This window comes from Miniopterus natalensis, chromosome 9, assembly GCF_054644295.1.
Source record: "Miniopterus natalensis isolate mMinNat1 chromosome 9, mMinNat1.hap1, whole genome shotgun sequence".
NCBI classification, from domain to species: domain Eukaryota; kingdom Metazoa; phylum Chordata; class Mammalia; order Chiroptera; family Miniopteridae; genus Miniopterus; species Miniopterus natalensis.
Genome location: NC_142089.1, coordinates 67,262,977 through 67,279,500, shown reverse-complemented (window position 1 = coordinate 67,279,500; position 16,524 = coordinate 67,262,977). Strand labels below are relative to the sequence as shown.

Sequence of the window (16,524 nt, the reverse complement as noted above, 5' to 3'; positions counted from 1 at the left end):
TATGAACACCGTAAACCTGCAAGTAAATGCTTCGGTTTTCGAACACACCTCAGAAGTTGAACACGCCACAAGGCTTCCACTGAGGGCAAGATCCTGAGGCCCAGCTGTCGTCTGTTGATCCCTCAGTTTTTGAATGTTTCAGAACTCGAATGGTCTCCGGAACAGAGTACATTCAAAACTTGAGGTACCACTGTATCTGTATCTTCCTACTGTTTGGGTAGGCAAGCATCCCCCTACCCCCAGTGTGGCATTACTAAAGTGCTCTCATTTAGTGCTGATGCATAGAGGCATAATTTCAACCCTCATATGCAGTTTTAGTTTTCTAGAGCTGCATTAAAAAATCTAAAAGCAGGTAAGATTAATTTTAGTATATTTGACTTAATATATCCCAAATATGTTAAGAATTAATTATTGTGAAATAATAAAATGCAAGTTGCCCTGTTTTACATTAATAATGAAAATTTATTTCCTCATCCATGCTAGCTATGTTTCAAATGCTCAGTAGCGGCCACTGTAATGGATAGCACAGCTCTAATCTTTGAAACATTGGTTACGTTTCTACTCTTAGACTCATAGATTTCCATACAGTTTTGTCTCCTTTTTGCCTCATAGTGCAGACTCCCCACATTTCTCTTTCTTTGGGAAGTTGTGTATATTTTCATTTCCATATTGTATTCATGACTCCCAAAGCCACAAGTCTCAGTGACAGCCATGGGATTGTATTTACTGCACTGTATTAGATTTCCAACTTCATGTTATTACAAACACTCTGAAAATGATGTAAAAATAGATAACTAGGGAAATGCATGAATAAACAGGTCAAGTCCCAGGGCTCTGTTGCAGTGTACTCTGTTCTTTCAGAAAATTTTAACAAATATATAGGATACTGGATTCTACATAGTGTTTAGTGCAACTAATAGGAACCACTCTTTCAACCAAAAAGGGATTGAATACAGCGAATTAAGTGTGTACAAAATTGGTGGGAGGGTTGGAAGAACAAAATTCAAGGGGTCAACCTGCACATTTGGCTTCATTTAAAAGCAAACCACCATGGCTGTTTTACAGACGCTGTGCTAGCATTTCTGCTGCCCCCGAGGCTGGTGACTAGACAGTGAAATTGGGGGCCAGTTGCTGTGGACACTTGTGTTGGTTTGGTACAGGCTTCCCCATGGGTAGAACCTAAGTTGTATCAAGAACCGTAGATGCTAGGTCATCTGAATGCTAGTAGACCCACCAGGCTTTTATTCAACTGTCACCCATTAGTGTGTTCTTGCTACTTGTTAAAATACTTACGTATTATGTGGCATAACCCTTCCCTAGTGCCTTTCGTCAGTGTGATTACACATCCTGGGCCTCCATGACTCCTCCTTCTGCATGGTGCCATAATCACAGTCATAAACAGCCTTGATCCTTTGAGACAGTCAAAGGCAAATATGGTGACTGCCCAATACAATGGATTGCTATGAAGAGGAAGTTGGGTGGTAGGATTTCTAGTTAATAACTAAGATACGACTATAAAGTAATGATACTTTTATTGTGTGGCAGGTACTCGTTCCCGAAGGCAATTCCAAAAAGGACTTCAGTATTTCTAGAGTAAATATTTAGCCCTTGAAGGATAACTAGTTTGAAATGGTAATACTTAAGATGCCTTTCTTCCTTTCCACCCCCAGCCCTGAAAGATGTTTATGTACTTTAAAAAAGGACCCTACAGTATATTATTATAATTAAAAATTTCTTCTTGAATTTTTTACTATTAAATTTTTTCTTTGTTAGGCATTCACTCCTGTAAAGGGTTCAAAGTAGATGAGGTGTGACCCCCCCCCCCCATTTAAACGGGATATGTGCCTTTCAATTCTTTTCTTTCCATCATGAGCCATTGTGTAGGGTTAACTGTGGTAAAGTGCTGCTTCCTGATGTCATGTGTTTAAGTGTTTGTCCCCTTTTCTCACTCGTAGGGCTCCTTGGTAATGGCCAGTCTAAGGGATTAGGACCAGCATCAGAACAGTCAGAGAATGAGAAGGATGATGCATCCCAAGTGTCCTCTACTAGCAACGATGTTAGTTCTTCAGATTTTGAAGAAGGGCCGTCGAGGAAAAGGTTAGTACCCAAGGCTGAAAGTATTGGTGCCTTAAACCAGGGACTGCAAACTAGGTGCCAGTTTTTTGCCACATGGGAACAAACATGGGCCTAGCCTGCTGATTTTTCATAGAAGAGTCAGAGCTCTGAATTTTTATATTAAATGTCCTGGTTTCAAAATATTGTCCACTAATAATTATAACTAAAAATAAGTACACAAAAAATGATATGGGCCAAAGAAAACATCTTCCTTCCATAAAAATTGGCCAGAGTCATCAATTTGTAACTCCTATCTTAACTGTTCATTTTCATGAATTTTCATCATTAGTAGTTCTTGAGTATATTGGTATTTAGCCGCTCCTGAAGAGAAATGTTTCTAAGAATTTGAAGAATTAAATGTGGTGTTTCTGAAATATTTCCCCCCCTCATCAGGAAAGCAAAATCCATGTGGTGTTTAACCCCAGGTTAGTAGTTGTGGAACTGGTTCTTAAAACTTTTAATTTACCATCAAGTTGTTTTTCTTTTTTTTAAAATGACGTTCTTAAATAAACTTACGATAGTTGGATAAGGAAGTTGGCCGTGGTAGTTAAGAGTTTGTGGTTTCATGGTCAAACAGTGGCGGTGACATTATATAATAATGCTTTATTGGGTGTTTTAAAAACCCTTTGTTAGTTATCTGCTTTAGTTCATATCTCATGTGTTGTCCCGTCCCGTGTCCCGCCCCCCCCCCCCCCCATTTACAATTTATAATTCATTTTGTTCCTTTTCTGTTCTCATACTTGATGTTTTCCTGGATGTGACTAGATTAATGACATTTTCTTAGAATCTGCTAGTTTGAGAGGTTGGGGAAAAGGAAAAAAAATTTCCCCGGTCTGGTCTACTTTGTTTACTCTAGTTACTTTTTGGAAACTATCTGGATGTTTATATTTAATGAAGAACTGAGTATGGTGGAAAATCAAAGGGAAAGGACAAGAGTAGCCATGTGTAGGTATTTGAAATCCTTAACAGAACTATACTTTAGATCTGAAATTTGAGATGTATCACCCCAAGTCATATTTTATTTTTCACCATCATGGAGTGTCTTTGTTTAAAAAACTCCATGATACAGAGTCTGTATTAACTTCTACCTTCATTTTCTCTCTTTTTAAAAAAATATGTTTTTATTGATTTTTAGAGAGAGAGGGGAAGGGAGAGGCCTAGAGAGACAGAAACATCAATGAGAGAGAAACATCGTCAATCGGCTGCCTCCTGTATGCCCACTACTGGGGATTGAGCCCCCAAACCAGGAATGTGCCCTGACGGGGAATTGAACCTGTGACCTTTGGGTTCGTGGGTTGACGCTCAACTACTGAGCAACACTGGCTGGGCCATCCTCATTTTCTCTTAATCCTCAGCACTGTGTCTTGGATGTCACTGGATTTGTTGTTAGCAGTTAGCAAGCATATATAAAAAGTATCTCTGCCAGTGTACTGGGCATTGTATGCAACTCTTTTTAAAGACACTTTGGTGAGTGTCTCAGTGACAAGCCTATTATGTTTCAGGTACTCCGTAAAAAATATTCACTCTGCCCCATTTTGAGAACTGCATCATCACAAGAGAGGGAGCTCAGGATGTGCTAAACCACACCAGTAAATATGATGGAATGTGTAATGTTACCCATGCTTCCAAACATGGGTGGATAGTCATGCATCTAGCATCATCTTTCATCTCCATTTGGGGAGCAAAAGTCTATGAATGTGTGGTTGGAAGTGACAGCACCAAGTTCTTTAGCTGTATTGTGGAGCTGTCCATCACCCTCACCTTTGGTAGGACCCAGGCAGCGTGGGAGTGTGATGACGAAGATCAGTGTAGGCATCATTCTCCTCTCCTTTCGCAGGTGACATGCCGCCGGCTTCCTCTTTGCATGGTACATTGGTGGTGTGTGGCAGCTGTGTGCAAAGCATTTAGCTTTAGTTCTCCAGTCCAGCGGAAAAGAGAAACTTTGTTCAGAGTGAATTTAGGCAGATTTCACTATTGCTAATCTGCTCTAATTATACGTGTGCTAAGCATGTTGTTTTACTGAACTCTGAAGACTCATAGCAAGCATTTTATTTGGTTGTGGTCATACTACTAGTGAAATCCATCAACGACTTACTGTAGTAGATTAAGGGTTGACTGGTCAGGCTAGATTTAGGGCTGGTCTGTGCTAGCCTGTGTTACAGGTGGAGGATTGTGTAATTTACAAACAGGTATTGTAGTTGGGGCATACATTTCACAATGTTGCAAAGTACATAGCAAGTTCAAAATAATAACTTAATACTTTCCTGCTCACTTGTTTTATCCCTCATTGGTAGTTAGTATGAATATTTAGCATAAATAATTTGGTAGGAACCTTATCATCTTAAGGCAGAATGTGTGAACTGGAACCTGATTTCTTGGGGCTTTGTTAGTATATTGCAGTGATTTTCAACCTTTTTCATCCCATGGCACACACAAACTAATTACTAAAATTCTGCAGCATGCCAAAAAATATTTTTTACTGATCTGACAAAAAAGGTATAATTTTGATTCATTCACACTAGATGGCTATTGTTGTGTTGGCTGTTGTCATTTTTTAATTTGACATTCTAAGGGAAAAGAGGTCAGTGCCCCTGACTAAATAGTCAGGTAGTGCATGTTTTAAAGGTTCTTGCTGCATACCGGTTGAAAATTGCTGGTGCGCTGTTCATACCGCAGTGCTTCCCTTTCCTTCACTTTACATATATTATATCTTATCTTATACTTGACTAAGTGTGGCGCCTCTGCTGATGAGTCAAGTTTAGAGTAACTATTTAAAGTGGTTATTTCAAAATGTTTACTTAAAGGGTAGGGTGGATTGTTGACTAGATGCTACTTTTAACCTTGTGTCTGAAATTGCCTAAGCCTCACATATACATGGGAAGAGCATGTTGTCTTATTGACTATTTATTTGCATTCTCTGTGGTCATTTATACAATCACACATTGAGTTGTAAAAATCCAGGGTCATGATTTATATATTTGCTTTGGAAAAAGCAATTTCTAAGTTTTTGGAGTGATATGAATTACTAGCTCTTCTTGTACAGTTAATTACTCTTTCTAGGTACATGGTTTTAGAACCAGCAGTTAATATATGCCATTTGTCTTGGTGGGGAGGGGGAAAGAAAGGAATTTATGTGTGTGACTTCCTTAAGAAAAATTAAAGTCTGAGGTGTAGATTATTCCAGTCTTATTAGTTCAACCTTGCCCTGAATTTCCAACCTATAAATTGAAACAATTCCATTTTTTGATGATGAACGTCCTATGTGTTTACAAAGTGTTATTTTTCTACAGGAAACCCCCTAAGCTATGTTTGCCCTAAGTACTTGATGCCATTGGTTTTAAATGAAGTTGGGAAACTTTTTGGCACATAGAAAGCAGTAGAATCCAGAGTTTATGGGATTTATTTTTCTTTACTGAATTAAAAATAAAAGGTATCATTTTTCCTAGCCATTAAAAGGTCATCATCTAAAGACACTCTTTGAAAAAGGAAAAGCCACCCTCTCTCTAGAAGTTCTGCCTCTTTGATGGACAGAGCTGCCCAGCCATTGACGAGCTAAGGAACTTGGTGTGGTGGGAGTTGCTGGGTGTTGGTTTTCCTTTTCTTTATCATTTATGGCAGGTGTTTAAAATAATTTTTATAATGTAGTTTTTACTGTTGAGAATGGAAACTGTAGACTTTCAGCCTTTAATAGGCCTCTTCTGAATTTGATGGTGGCCATGTGTAGCTCCTTACCCTCTTTTCTACCTTATATTGCCCATCCCATTACACTTGATTGTTTTAAAATTTGCATTTCCTGCAGGAAGCATCCGAGTATTTTCAGGAATCAGAGTGGACAGGTTTTGTCTGTCAGGTGTGGACTGACCATGAGAAACTCTGGAATGGTTATGGGGATATAGGCTATCTGCTTGGAAAGGAAGGTGTTGTACGAAGAAGTTGGTGATGGCATATTTTTAGGTATAAGTATATGGAAGATCCAAAATGCATGGTCCACAAAGGGTCATTTGAATTGACCACTCATGTACATAGTAAAATTAACTATATATATTTAATTTTGGGGTTGGTGGAGGGATTAAACAGGAAAAATGTAAAGAGAGTGGTTGTTCTTAGGGCCATGTCATGGCGACCTTGTATGTGGCACAGTGGTTAAGAGTATGGACTCGAGCCAGACATTGTGGTTCAACCATCTGCTTGTCATGTACTCTTGGGCAGGTCTGTAACATCGCTCACTGGACCTCAGTTTTCTCACCTGTGCAATGTCGATGACAATAGTAACCACCTCATGGTGGTTTTGTGTGCTAAACAAGTTAATTCATGAAGATCACTCCGGTGTATAATGAGGACTGTGTGCTAGATGTTATAGCTGTCATCAGTGTATGTGGCACATGAATTGCTACATGTGAATATGTACATTCATCGGAGACTTTTCAAATGTGGTTTACAGGGGTTTTGATTTTTGTATAAATTGTGATTTCTATCTTCCTTCCATGGCACCACCGTCAGCAGCTATCTGTGGGCAGATGGAACAGTGTGGGCGCTTGTCCCTTTTTTGAAGTTACTGAGTCACAGGAAGGATCTTTGTGGTTGTATAGCGCAAAATTTCCTTCTCAAAGCTTGGTGTGACCAGGTATTTGCTTGCATGGAGCAGGCAGAAGTGAGATGAGGTTGAGGTCTGTGAGGTGTTGGTGAGCAGATTCCATCTTGGCTATTTACAGGTTAGTCATTGCTTCACCTGTGGGGAAGCCCCTAGTTTGCCAGTACTTAACGCTAAGATCTCTGACACACTTTTAAAAACAAACTCCAAGGGAGTAAGAAGTGCAGACTGTGCCTCTGCAAAGACATAACTGTTTTTCTTTCCGTTAAATAAAAGAGCTGCTGTATTTTAGCTAGGCCTTTGATAGTAGAAGACTTTTACTAAGTTCAAAGGTAGTCCTCTTCTAGTAGACTGGATTTAGGATGTGAATTGTTTTCAGGGTGAGGATGCCATGACTTAGAGCAGTTTAGTTTCTGGATATGAGTGCATGTTGAAGACACTGAGAATTCTCCTAGGCTTTTAACAGGTTTCCCCCCCCCCACACAGGTGAATTGCCAGTGTAAATGTTTTCCTTGTTATTTCTGTTCTGTGTTACTGTGTTGATATAAAATACTTTTATACACCCAGGTTTGAGAGGATGATAGTCCCACATACACAGGATTCTTGATTGGCAGCATGCACTGTTTAGAAATTGGAGTTATTCGATGTGAACATCCTAAAGAACTGAAGAGCCTAAATAATTTTTACATCTAACAAAACACATTAGTGGTATAGTTTAATGTTAAATGCCCTTGCTTTTATTGCCAAAATTCAAAGCAAAACAAGCAATACACACCTTAGATTTATTTCTCTTAACTTTTGATTTAGGTTTAGATGCCTTCACTCACCAGGCCATTGCAGACTATTTTGTTGTCACAACCTCGAAGAGTATTTTACAAAGTAGGGATTAGCGCTGTCATAATCTTAAATTCTAGAGCTACCTTGACTGAAACATAGTCTTTACTTAAAGAAATAAGGAAGGGGCAAAATTGAGGAAAGGAATATTATGTGACATCTTTAATAACCACAAAAAATAATTGTGGAATTAAATATAAAGTAAGGGTAGATGTGTCCAGCCTATCTTCTCTTTTTAGTTATCTAAATAGTTGCCATTTTTGGTGCTGTTCTTTCCTTTTTGTAGATCTAAACGTCTTTCTGGGATCATTTCCCTTTTGCTTTTTCTTGAAGGACTAACATTTCTATATAGGTCTGCTGGGGTTGGATGAATCAACTTTTGTATGTTGGAAAATGTCTTTAAAGGTCTTTCTCACACTCAAAGAAAATATTTTTATTTTATGAGAACCGTAGAATCTTCATTTTTAAATGATACTGTTTTGCTGGATATAGAATTCTAGGGTTCCTTGCACCTCCCCCTCCCCCCCCCCATTGATGTAAAGATGGGCTCACTCCACTGTCCGCTGGTTTGCATTGTTTTTGACAGGAAATCTATTGTCATTCTTAACTTTCCAAGAAGTCTCATTCTCCCCAGTCTACTTCTTAAGATTTTCTTTGATTCTGTCATGCCATGCCCCTTGGTATAGTTTTCTTTATGTTTCTTGTGTTTGGAGTTCATTGAATTTCATAGTTCTGTAGATTTCATCAGTTTTTGAAAATTTGGAGCCAATATTTCTGCAAATTGTTTTGGTGTGTTCTTCTTCCCCCCCTTAAGGATTTCAGTTGCACAAATATTTGTGAAGTTGTCCCACAGCCCATTGACTATCTTTCTGTTCATTTTATTCTGGTCTTTTTTCCCCCTCTGTTTCATTTTAAGTACTTTCTGTTCCAAATCTATAGACATGTACTTTTCAGTAGAGATTGTTGTTTCTATCTTATGTTAGATTTTGATCTTTGTATTATCTTCAGTATCTCTCTTAATGTGTTTTGGCTTGCTCTACTTTCTTGAACATAAGGAATACATTATAATAGATGTTTTAAAATGTTTGTCTTCTAATTCTGTCATTTGTGTCATTTATTGCTCAATTTGGATTGATATTCCTCCTCAATATGGTCTTTTTGCTGTTTTGCCTGTCTGGTAATTTCTTATTGGATGTCAGGCATTGTAAATTTTTCTTTGTTGGCCGCTGGATGTATTTGTATTTCTCTGCCTGTTCTTGAGCATTGCTCTAGAGTGTGATGAAGTTACTAGGAAGCAGTTTGACCCAATTGGGCCTTGGCTTTCAGCTTTGTTAGATAGGGCCAGAACAGTGATTGCTACAGGATTAAGTTTTTCCCACCACTCAGGTAAAACTCAAATGAGTACATTACTTGATGCCCTCTGAATCATGATGTTTACCATTTTGGCTAGTAGGTACAAGCACTGTTCCTGGCTCTGTGTGGGATTATAGGACTATTCCCTCTAACCCTTTCCTTGGGTAGTTTCCTCACACACATGTGCACACTGGTACTCAGCAAGTACTTGAGGAGAACCCTTGGCAGATCCAGAGTTTTCCATTTGACTCTCCCCTCTCTCGTACTCAGCCCAACAGATTGTTCAATCCTTGGTCCCCCCAAACTCTTAACTCCTCCTCAACTTGGGTTCCTCTAGACTCTACTTGAATTTCCCCTCCTTGGGCTATGGCTTGAAAATTCTCAAGGCAGTAAGCTGAACAATTATTTGTTTCCCATCTCTTGGGATCACAGTGCTTTATAATGTGACCTTGATTGCTTTATGTGGATTTTAGTTCTTTCAGGCAGGAAGTAAATCTTGTCTCTAATACTCTGTCTTAGCTAGAAGCAAAAGTTCCTATCTGTGCTTGAATGCTACATGAGGGAGAGCAGAACACACCACCACCAGGAAATGTAACTACAGTAGTCCCCCCTTGTATGTGGTTTCAGTTACTCGTGGTCAGCCGTGGTATAAACTTTAAATGGAAAATTCCAGAAGCAGACAATTCATACGTTTTAAATTGTGTACCATTCTGAGTAGCATGATAGAGCCTTGTGCTGTCTTGCTCTGTCCCACCCAGAATGTGATTCATCCCTTTTTTCAGCATATTCATGCTATATTGCTATGCACCTGTTAGTGACTTATTAGCTGTCTCAGTTATCAGGTTGACTGTGGTGGTATTGCAGTGCTTGTGTTCAAGGAACCCTTATTTTACTTAACGGCCCCAAAATGCAAGAGTGGTGATGCTGACAATTCGGATATGCCACAGAGAAACCTTAAGCAAAAAGGTTTGTATGAATGTATAGGAAAAAACATAGTGTGTAGGGTTCAGTACTATCTGTGGTCAGGCATCCCCTGAACGATAGGTATCCCCCTGCACACAAGGAGGGACTTATCATAGTCATAGTCATAACCTGTTCATTTAATTTTGTTAGTCATTAAAAGAGAAAACTGAGAATTGCATTAAGCCCTAATGCAATGAAAAAGACAATTTCAGAATAAGGAAACAATGACCTATAAATTGAAAAATCTCACTCCACAAGAGAGCATGGAGTTCTAGAACCTCTGTCTCTAAAAGAAGAACTGCCTCTTAGTAATATAACACATTGTGCTAATGAAACTTACCTTAATTTTCATGAAATGCCTGGAAGGATTTATCCTCGTTTTATAGCTGAGTCAGCAGAATTTAATATACCTTACTAATGATGCATTTCTTATAAGTAGCAAAGTAGGATTTGAACCCAAGTCTTCACACCTATAACACTGGACTCTTCCATTACACCACATCACTTTGGTGTACCTCCCAGACAGACAACTTCCAGAAGGGCACTCCTTTTGGGCCAGTAGTACCTGACGTGGTGAGCAGAACATAGTAGGATCACAGCCCCACTCACCCTCTCAGCTGAGTACCTTTGTGCAGTGTACACCCCTTGGGCTGCTCAGATCATATAACCCAGTAAATGTTCTCTTCCTACCAGTGTTTGTATTCCTTCTTTAAGGAAATAAACAAAATTATTTTTTTCATTGTAAACCAAGCAGTAGATACAAAGGGGGGAAAATGTTAGTAGCTTATCTTGATCAAAACATGTTTTGCTTTTGAAATCGTCTCTGGGGTCCTCTAGAATTAGAAGTTAGAGGTCATGTTTTTTCATGCACAAGGGCACCAGGGGAAAGAGGTTTATCCTGGGTATGAGAACATTTAGCACCTGATTGACTATTTCAGGTGGCTGTTCCAAATAGATCCGTGATTACTTTGTGATTTTAGGGGTTGTTTCTAGTCCCTCTAGGACAATACCCTTTAATTTAACTTTTCATTTAGCTGACTAGAGTTGGTGGGTTTCAAAGTATTGGCTTGCTTCATGGTGCCTACTTACAGATCTACTTCACCTTTCCTACTGTTCATGTTTGGGAGAAGAGTCTGTATCCCTCGGCTCTCTATACCTTAACCTTGATCTTAAGTGCTTATTGACCAAGGTGAAACAGAGTCAGATGACTCAAGTTGGATAGCAGAGAGCTGTGAGGGCATTTCTGGTTGTGCCAGAGGTTCTCACTGGCTGAAGCACTTGTGTGTACTGTTTACTGCAGGAAGGCACATGCCACTCACCCACATTCATGGTTAGGTTCTTTGCCTGCAGCCAAATCTGCCAGGCTTCTGTTCAGACCTCTCTGATAATTCTCAGGAGTCCTTTCCCCTTCTCACCTCTCCCCGCTCCTTTCCCCTCTCCCAGGCACTAGTTATCTCTATAAAGAAAAACTCCCCTCCCTCCTGTCCCCCATGGTGAAATAGAGCCTGGCCGTGGCTATCAGCAAGGTGAAGGAAGCTGCTGTAATAAACAGTCTAACTGGTTTTGCCTATGAAGTTGTTCATGGGAGGTTTATGGGATTTCCCATGGACCCTTCCTGTCTTGGAATCTCAACTCCTTGGCAGATTATTACTTATGTGGCATGATTTTGGGGGCTTATAAAACAATCTTTGCGTTGCTTTGGTTTACAGGAACTGATTATTCTTATTAGTGAAGCATCTTGAGTCCATCTGTGTTTTCATTCTACTTGACTGTGTACAAGAATAGTGTCTAAGAGTACCAGGCAACTTCCTTTATGTAAACCTAATGGTGCAGTCCAGTCACCCATCAGAGGAAGGAAAGCTGAGGTCTGGGTGGTTTGGGGGGGGGGAGGGGTTGGGGTGGGATGCATTTGTTGTTTGTTAGAGTGAAGTCCAGAGGATTAAAGTTGCTGATGGAGTTTGACATTGTAGAAGGAAGACCTATGAATGTGGATGGCAGAGAGGTTCCTGGGTGATTGACCAAACTCATGCTGGTGTTTTGGAGTTACCTGTGTGGAATATGCATGGGTAGATTTGTTTGGCTTACTTGGTAGGATGGGCTGCAGGTTCCCTTTGGAATGTTGTCTTTCCACCCTCTACTCTGCACCTCTAGATAAACAAAGGCACATTGTTAACTACCCAGACAGGGTTAATTAGGGCTGAGAGGTGCCTTTGTGTGGTTGACTTTACCCTGGGCTAAAAGTGCCTATATTTTACCCTGGATTGGATATCTGTGATGAGGGAGCTGGGGGAAAGTTGTTCCTTCTCACCTCCACTCCTACTGACTCTCTTGGCCTTCATCTTCCTTACGGACATGGACATGGTGGAGGTCGGGTGTGGCCGACAGTGTCAGGGCTCCTGGCACTGCAGTGCTGTCCCTTTCCATGTTCCCTAGATGAGGCTCCTTATCTGTTTTTCTCAGGCACTTCCTTTCCTTGGAGAACCTTTCTGCTGCTTCACTTTCCTTTTCTAGGGAGCAGTATTCCTCCCCTCCTTCTAGGTAGCATGGCCAAGGCATGGTGCTTAGCCTTCCAAGCCTATGTTCCTGACTTCACCTCTTGCCTGGCACTGTGTAGTAGGTATCCCCAGAACCAGGACCACACATGGGCCCTCAGAGCCCCCTGACCTACCTGGAGGAGAAAGCTCCCTCTGAGTACAGATGGCTCCCACACATTCCATGAGAAAGTCTTTCCTGGGACAGGTGGACAGCCTTCCCAGGTGTACATAAGGTTTACTAAACTCTTAGTGTGATCTGAGTCCCTGGGTAGCACACAGGCATGTGGAGGCTGTTTTGATTTCATGCCTGATGGCCTCCTTCCTGATCTTAAGGCAAATGACACCAGTGTGGGAGACATCCCTGCGTGATCCTCAGAATTAGATGGCTTAAGGTGGAGCGTGTTTTTCTGGCACAATCTTATAATGAGGCCCTTGATTAGAAATTGGAGGAAAGGAGAAAAATTTTAAGATTCTAGAATCATATAGACTGTGTTTGAGTCCCTGTTTCTCCTCTTAATTCTCAGTGGGAGAGTCAGTTCCCCAAAAGAACCTTTGCTGGTGGCTGTGACAAACACTTATATACTCGTATTCTGCTTATGTACTTACATAGTGGTATGCCAGCCACGTTTCTAAATTCTTTATATATATTAGCCCATTAATTCTCACAGCGAACCCTTTGGCATAGGTTTCTTTTTATCCACCCCCATTTTATAGATGAGAAACTGAGGCAGACAACTGCACCTTGCCCAAGAGCTAAAGCTCCTGGCATGTTGTCAGGACTCAGTAAACGGTCTCTATTCACCTTGAGTGGATTAGTGAAGAACCACCATGGACTGCTGATGAAGAGAGATGGAGGTGAGGTGTTTTCAAACATTTTTTGAGAGTCCTGATAATTCTGAGGGCTGGGCAAAGTGATCCCATTTAAACTCTCAGTAAGGAGTGTGACCCTCAAGGAAGGTGTGTGCAGGGGTGCTAATTTATTGATCAAACTTTGAGTTGTTTGCCAGATCCTTGGATGGATCTAGAAGGTTATTCTTTAAGCCTGATTTTGTGGTACAGGAAATCTCCATTCCAGGGAGAAGAAACAGGATCAAATAACGTCAAATGAAGTGTGGAGATGTGAGATGTGACGTGACCTCTGAGGGATGCAGAGGGCAAATGACTGGGGAGGTTAAGGCATCTACAGTAAGGTAACATGTGACTTCATTTTTCCTTCGGTGGGAGGGAGGTGAGAGTGAAGGAGACTCTTTTCTCTTGCTGTGCTCTGGGCTCCATGGTGGAGCTCCTCATGTAACTTCTGTACAGAATGTGATGGGAGCCAGCTGCTGGCTTCTCAGCCAAAATAAAATAGAGGGACAGGCCCTGTTCCTGCAGCTCGATCAACCTGATAGGTGGATGCTCTGGATCTGCGTTGATAAGATTATGCTCATCTTGGGGGCTGGACTGCTTGCCCCTGGGAGGAGACCACAGCTGTTGGAGACCTGCAGAGCAGGAAGGTTAAGTCTCTTGGTTACACTTGGGGGTGGGGCTGAGCCTTGATACATGAAGGGGATCTCTGTGCAGGCTGCTTCTAGAGGGCATGGTATGTTGCAGGGCTTTATCTGCCTGACCTCACCAGAGGGCTGGGAGGGGGCAGGGTTTATTTAATAACTTTTCTTTACCAGTATGCTAAGCTTGAGACAAGTGTTAGTGGATATTTAGAAAGGGAACACATGTTTGTTGGTGGAAAATTAACACGTCCCAGTACAGTTTCTGTCTTGTAGAAGCCTCATAATTAACATAGTATTCTTGTAGTTGATGTAAGAAGCAGTGAGAGCAGGTTGCACTACACATCTCCTTACTACCCCTTCTTGGTGACAGCAAGGACACATCGATTCACAGGGCCTGCAGGGACTGTGAAGTGGGCTGGGAGCTGTGCAGGCTTCAATTTGGACCAGCCCAGCTCGGCGGACTTGCAGTCACCAACAACCCAGGGTTTTAAAAAATTATATAACCTCTCAGCACTTGGGTGGGAGCCTGGTATGCTTTAGCATTGGTCCCAGATGAGTCTAAGCCAAGATGTGCTTAGAGGCACTGGATATTGTTGACTACCTGGTGAAAGACAGCATTAGCTGTTTTCCATCATAAAAAGGAACAGGCGAACCCCTGTCTTCACTTCTGAAAAACAAACCCCAATCTTCATGTCTTTTTTTATATCAAAGAGTTGGCTTTAAACATAAGAGTTTCTTGGCTAATTAAAAGGAATTTGGGAGCACTCTACTATGTGAAAGCTATCACTGTTGTTTTCTGGTTTTGATCAGAAGGCTTCTAGTATAAATTTACACTGGCTCCATCCTGTCTTGAGTTTTAAAATTATCATGGAAGTTAAGTGTGTGTTAAAGCATCACATATCTGGCCTGAGTAATTTGACTGGGGTAGCACCTTTGATGTATATGGAGTAATACTGCATAGGTATCTAAAGCAGGGAGATACACATCTTTGCTGGCCACTTTTTTTTGGCTGTGTGCAATTTATTTTAAAATTTGCTGTTAAAGTTACCTTTCTGGAATTATGTATGAAACTTTTTCATTAGTGAAACTGGGCTCCTTTTAACAAGATGTTTTTTTCTGCTAGGTATTGGGATACTGTCTAGAGAAGTCTTTGTAGGTGCTTACTTCTGCATAAACACACACCACAGTCCTAAGAGGTCAATGCCTATGGGTCTGAGTGTGAAGGAAGGAACAGGAAACATAGGGCCTGCCCAGAGCATGTGTGTTCTATGCAGGGTAAAAGACTGGCAAATTTCCTTTGATTTAATTGGTCATTAATTGTTGCTGAGGACAAATTTTTAGACACTTGTGGAAACGAGCACCGGCCCCGTAATTTGCTTTAAGGTTCCTCATAAGCTCACAGGCTTCTGCTACATGTATTTGTTTAAGGAAAATGACTGGAACTTCACTGGCGTCAGTTTTATTACTGCTGTGGCCATTTCCTGTTTCTGTTACCTCAGAGATCTGATTGCAGGGATATCACTTCCACTTCCCATGCAAATTATGGTCTAGCATGCCTTGTGGTTGCCACGGAAACTGGCTACAAGTTTCTTCCCTTCCTCCTATATCACAGCTCTTCCTAGTCTTTAAATATGAACGTCTTTGTCACGTGCTTTTGCTCTCCTTGCCTTTTACACTCACAAAGGACAGACGTCAACAAGCTCCTGGTCTTTTCAGTGTATCTGACCCTCCTGGAAACATGCAGTGCTGGTTTTCCAGACATGCTGAGTTTGTGAGGGTTTGGAATCACCTCGATTGCTTGTGAAGGTGGTGACAGCCATTCCTGTCACTGTGGTTCACATATGAGTGCTTGTGCGAGGGCTGTTAGATATGGCTTCTTATGCAGAATGTTCCTTGATGTCAGTTACCTCACTTGGCTGCTTAGCAGCTCAGTTAAATGCAGTGCACAATGTTGCGACTAAGATGGGAGTAGAGTGTTCTTACTACCACAGCCCACACTTCTGTTCCCTCCCCCTCTCCTTTCCTCCCTTTCATTCTTAGGGCAGGGATTTGGGGGTGGGGAAGTGTGTGATCAGCTAAAGGGAATCTAAAGGGTAGGCTAATGAGGCAAGGCAGTGACCTAAATGACTTGCTAGGGGAAATATTTTGGTTCATTTCTGCTATTATAAACTTAAAGAGGATATTGTAATAAGTGGGTTTTTTCTTTCTTTCTTGAAATAAGGTAAATATCAGGCAAGAATATTTTCTCTTTTGCTTTAGGCTCAATTGCTTGGATTTGCAGAGACAGTCTTTTAAGGAGTGTAGACTTCACAAAATGCCATGGTAGTTTTGTCCCACTAGTTTAAAGCCCACCCACAGAATGAGCATAGAGTTGTCATCAGTGTGTGATTTTCTGAGTGTGTTTGGGTGGGATGGGAATTGGGCAGTCATCACTGACTAGACTATGCTGACTTAACTAACATACAAGCTTTCAAATAAATTTGGCCCTCTACTCCCTCAGAGATGGAAAGTCCTTGTTTATATTTGGATCCCCGATGGCTGGAGGAGTATCTGGTATGCATTAAGTGTTTACATGTTTTTGTGAATGTAAACAAATTCTAAGAGTAGCCAAATAAAGTGTAAGGCAAGGAAATCTTCCGAGGAG

At 41.0% G+C, this 16,524-nt stretch overlaps 1 protein-coding gene across 1 annotated transcript in view; it reads left to right on the top strand.

The window, feature by feature from the left end:
* JARID2 (jumonji and AT-rich interaction domain containing 2) overlaps nt 1–16,524 on the top strand; it is a 242,501-nt gene that overhangs the window by 143,473 nt on the left and 82,504 nt on the right. The window contains exon 3 of the mRNA XM_016205347.2: nt 1,956–2,097. Within this exon, the coding sequence (XP_016060833.2) occupies nt 1,956–2,097 (142 nt within the window). The remainder of the gene's footprint in view (nt 1–1,955; nt 2,098–16,524) is intronic.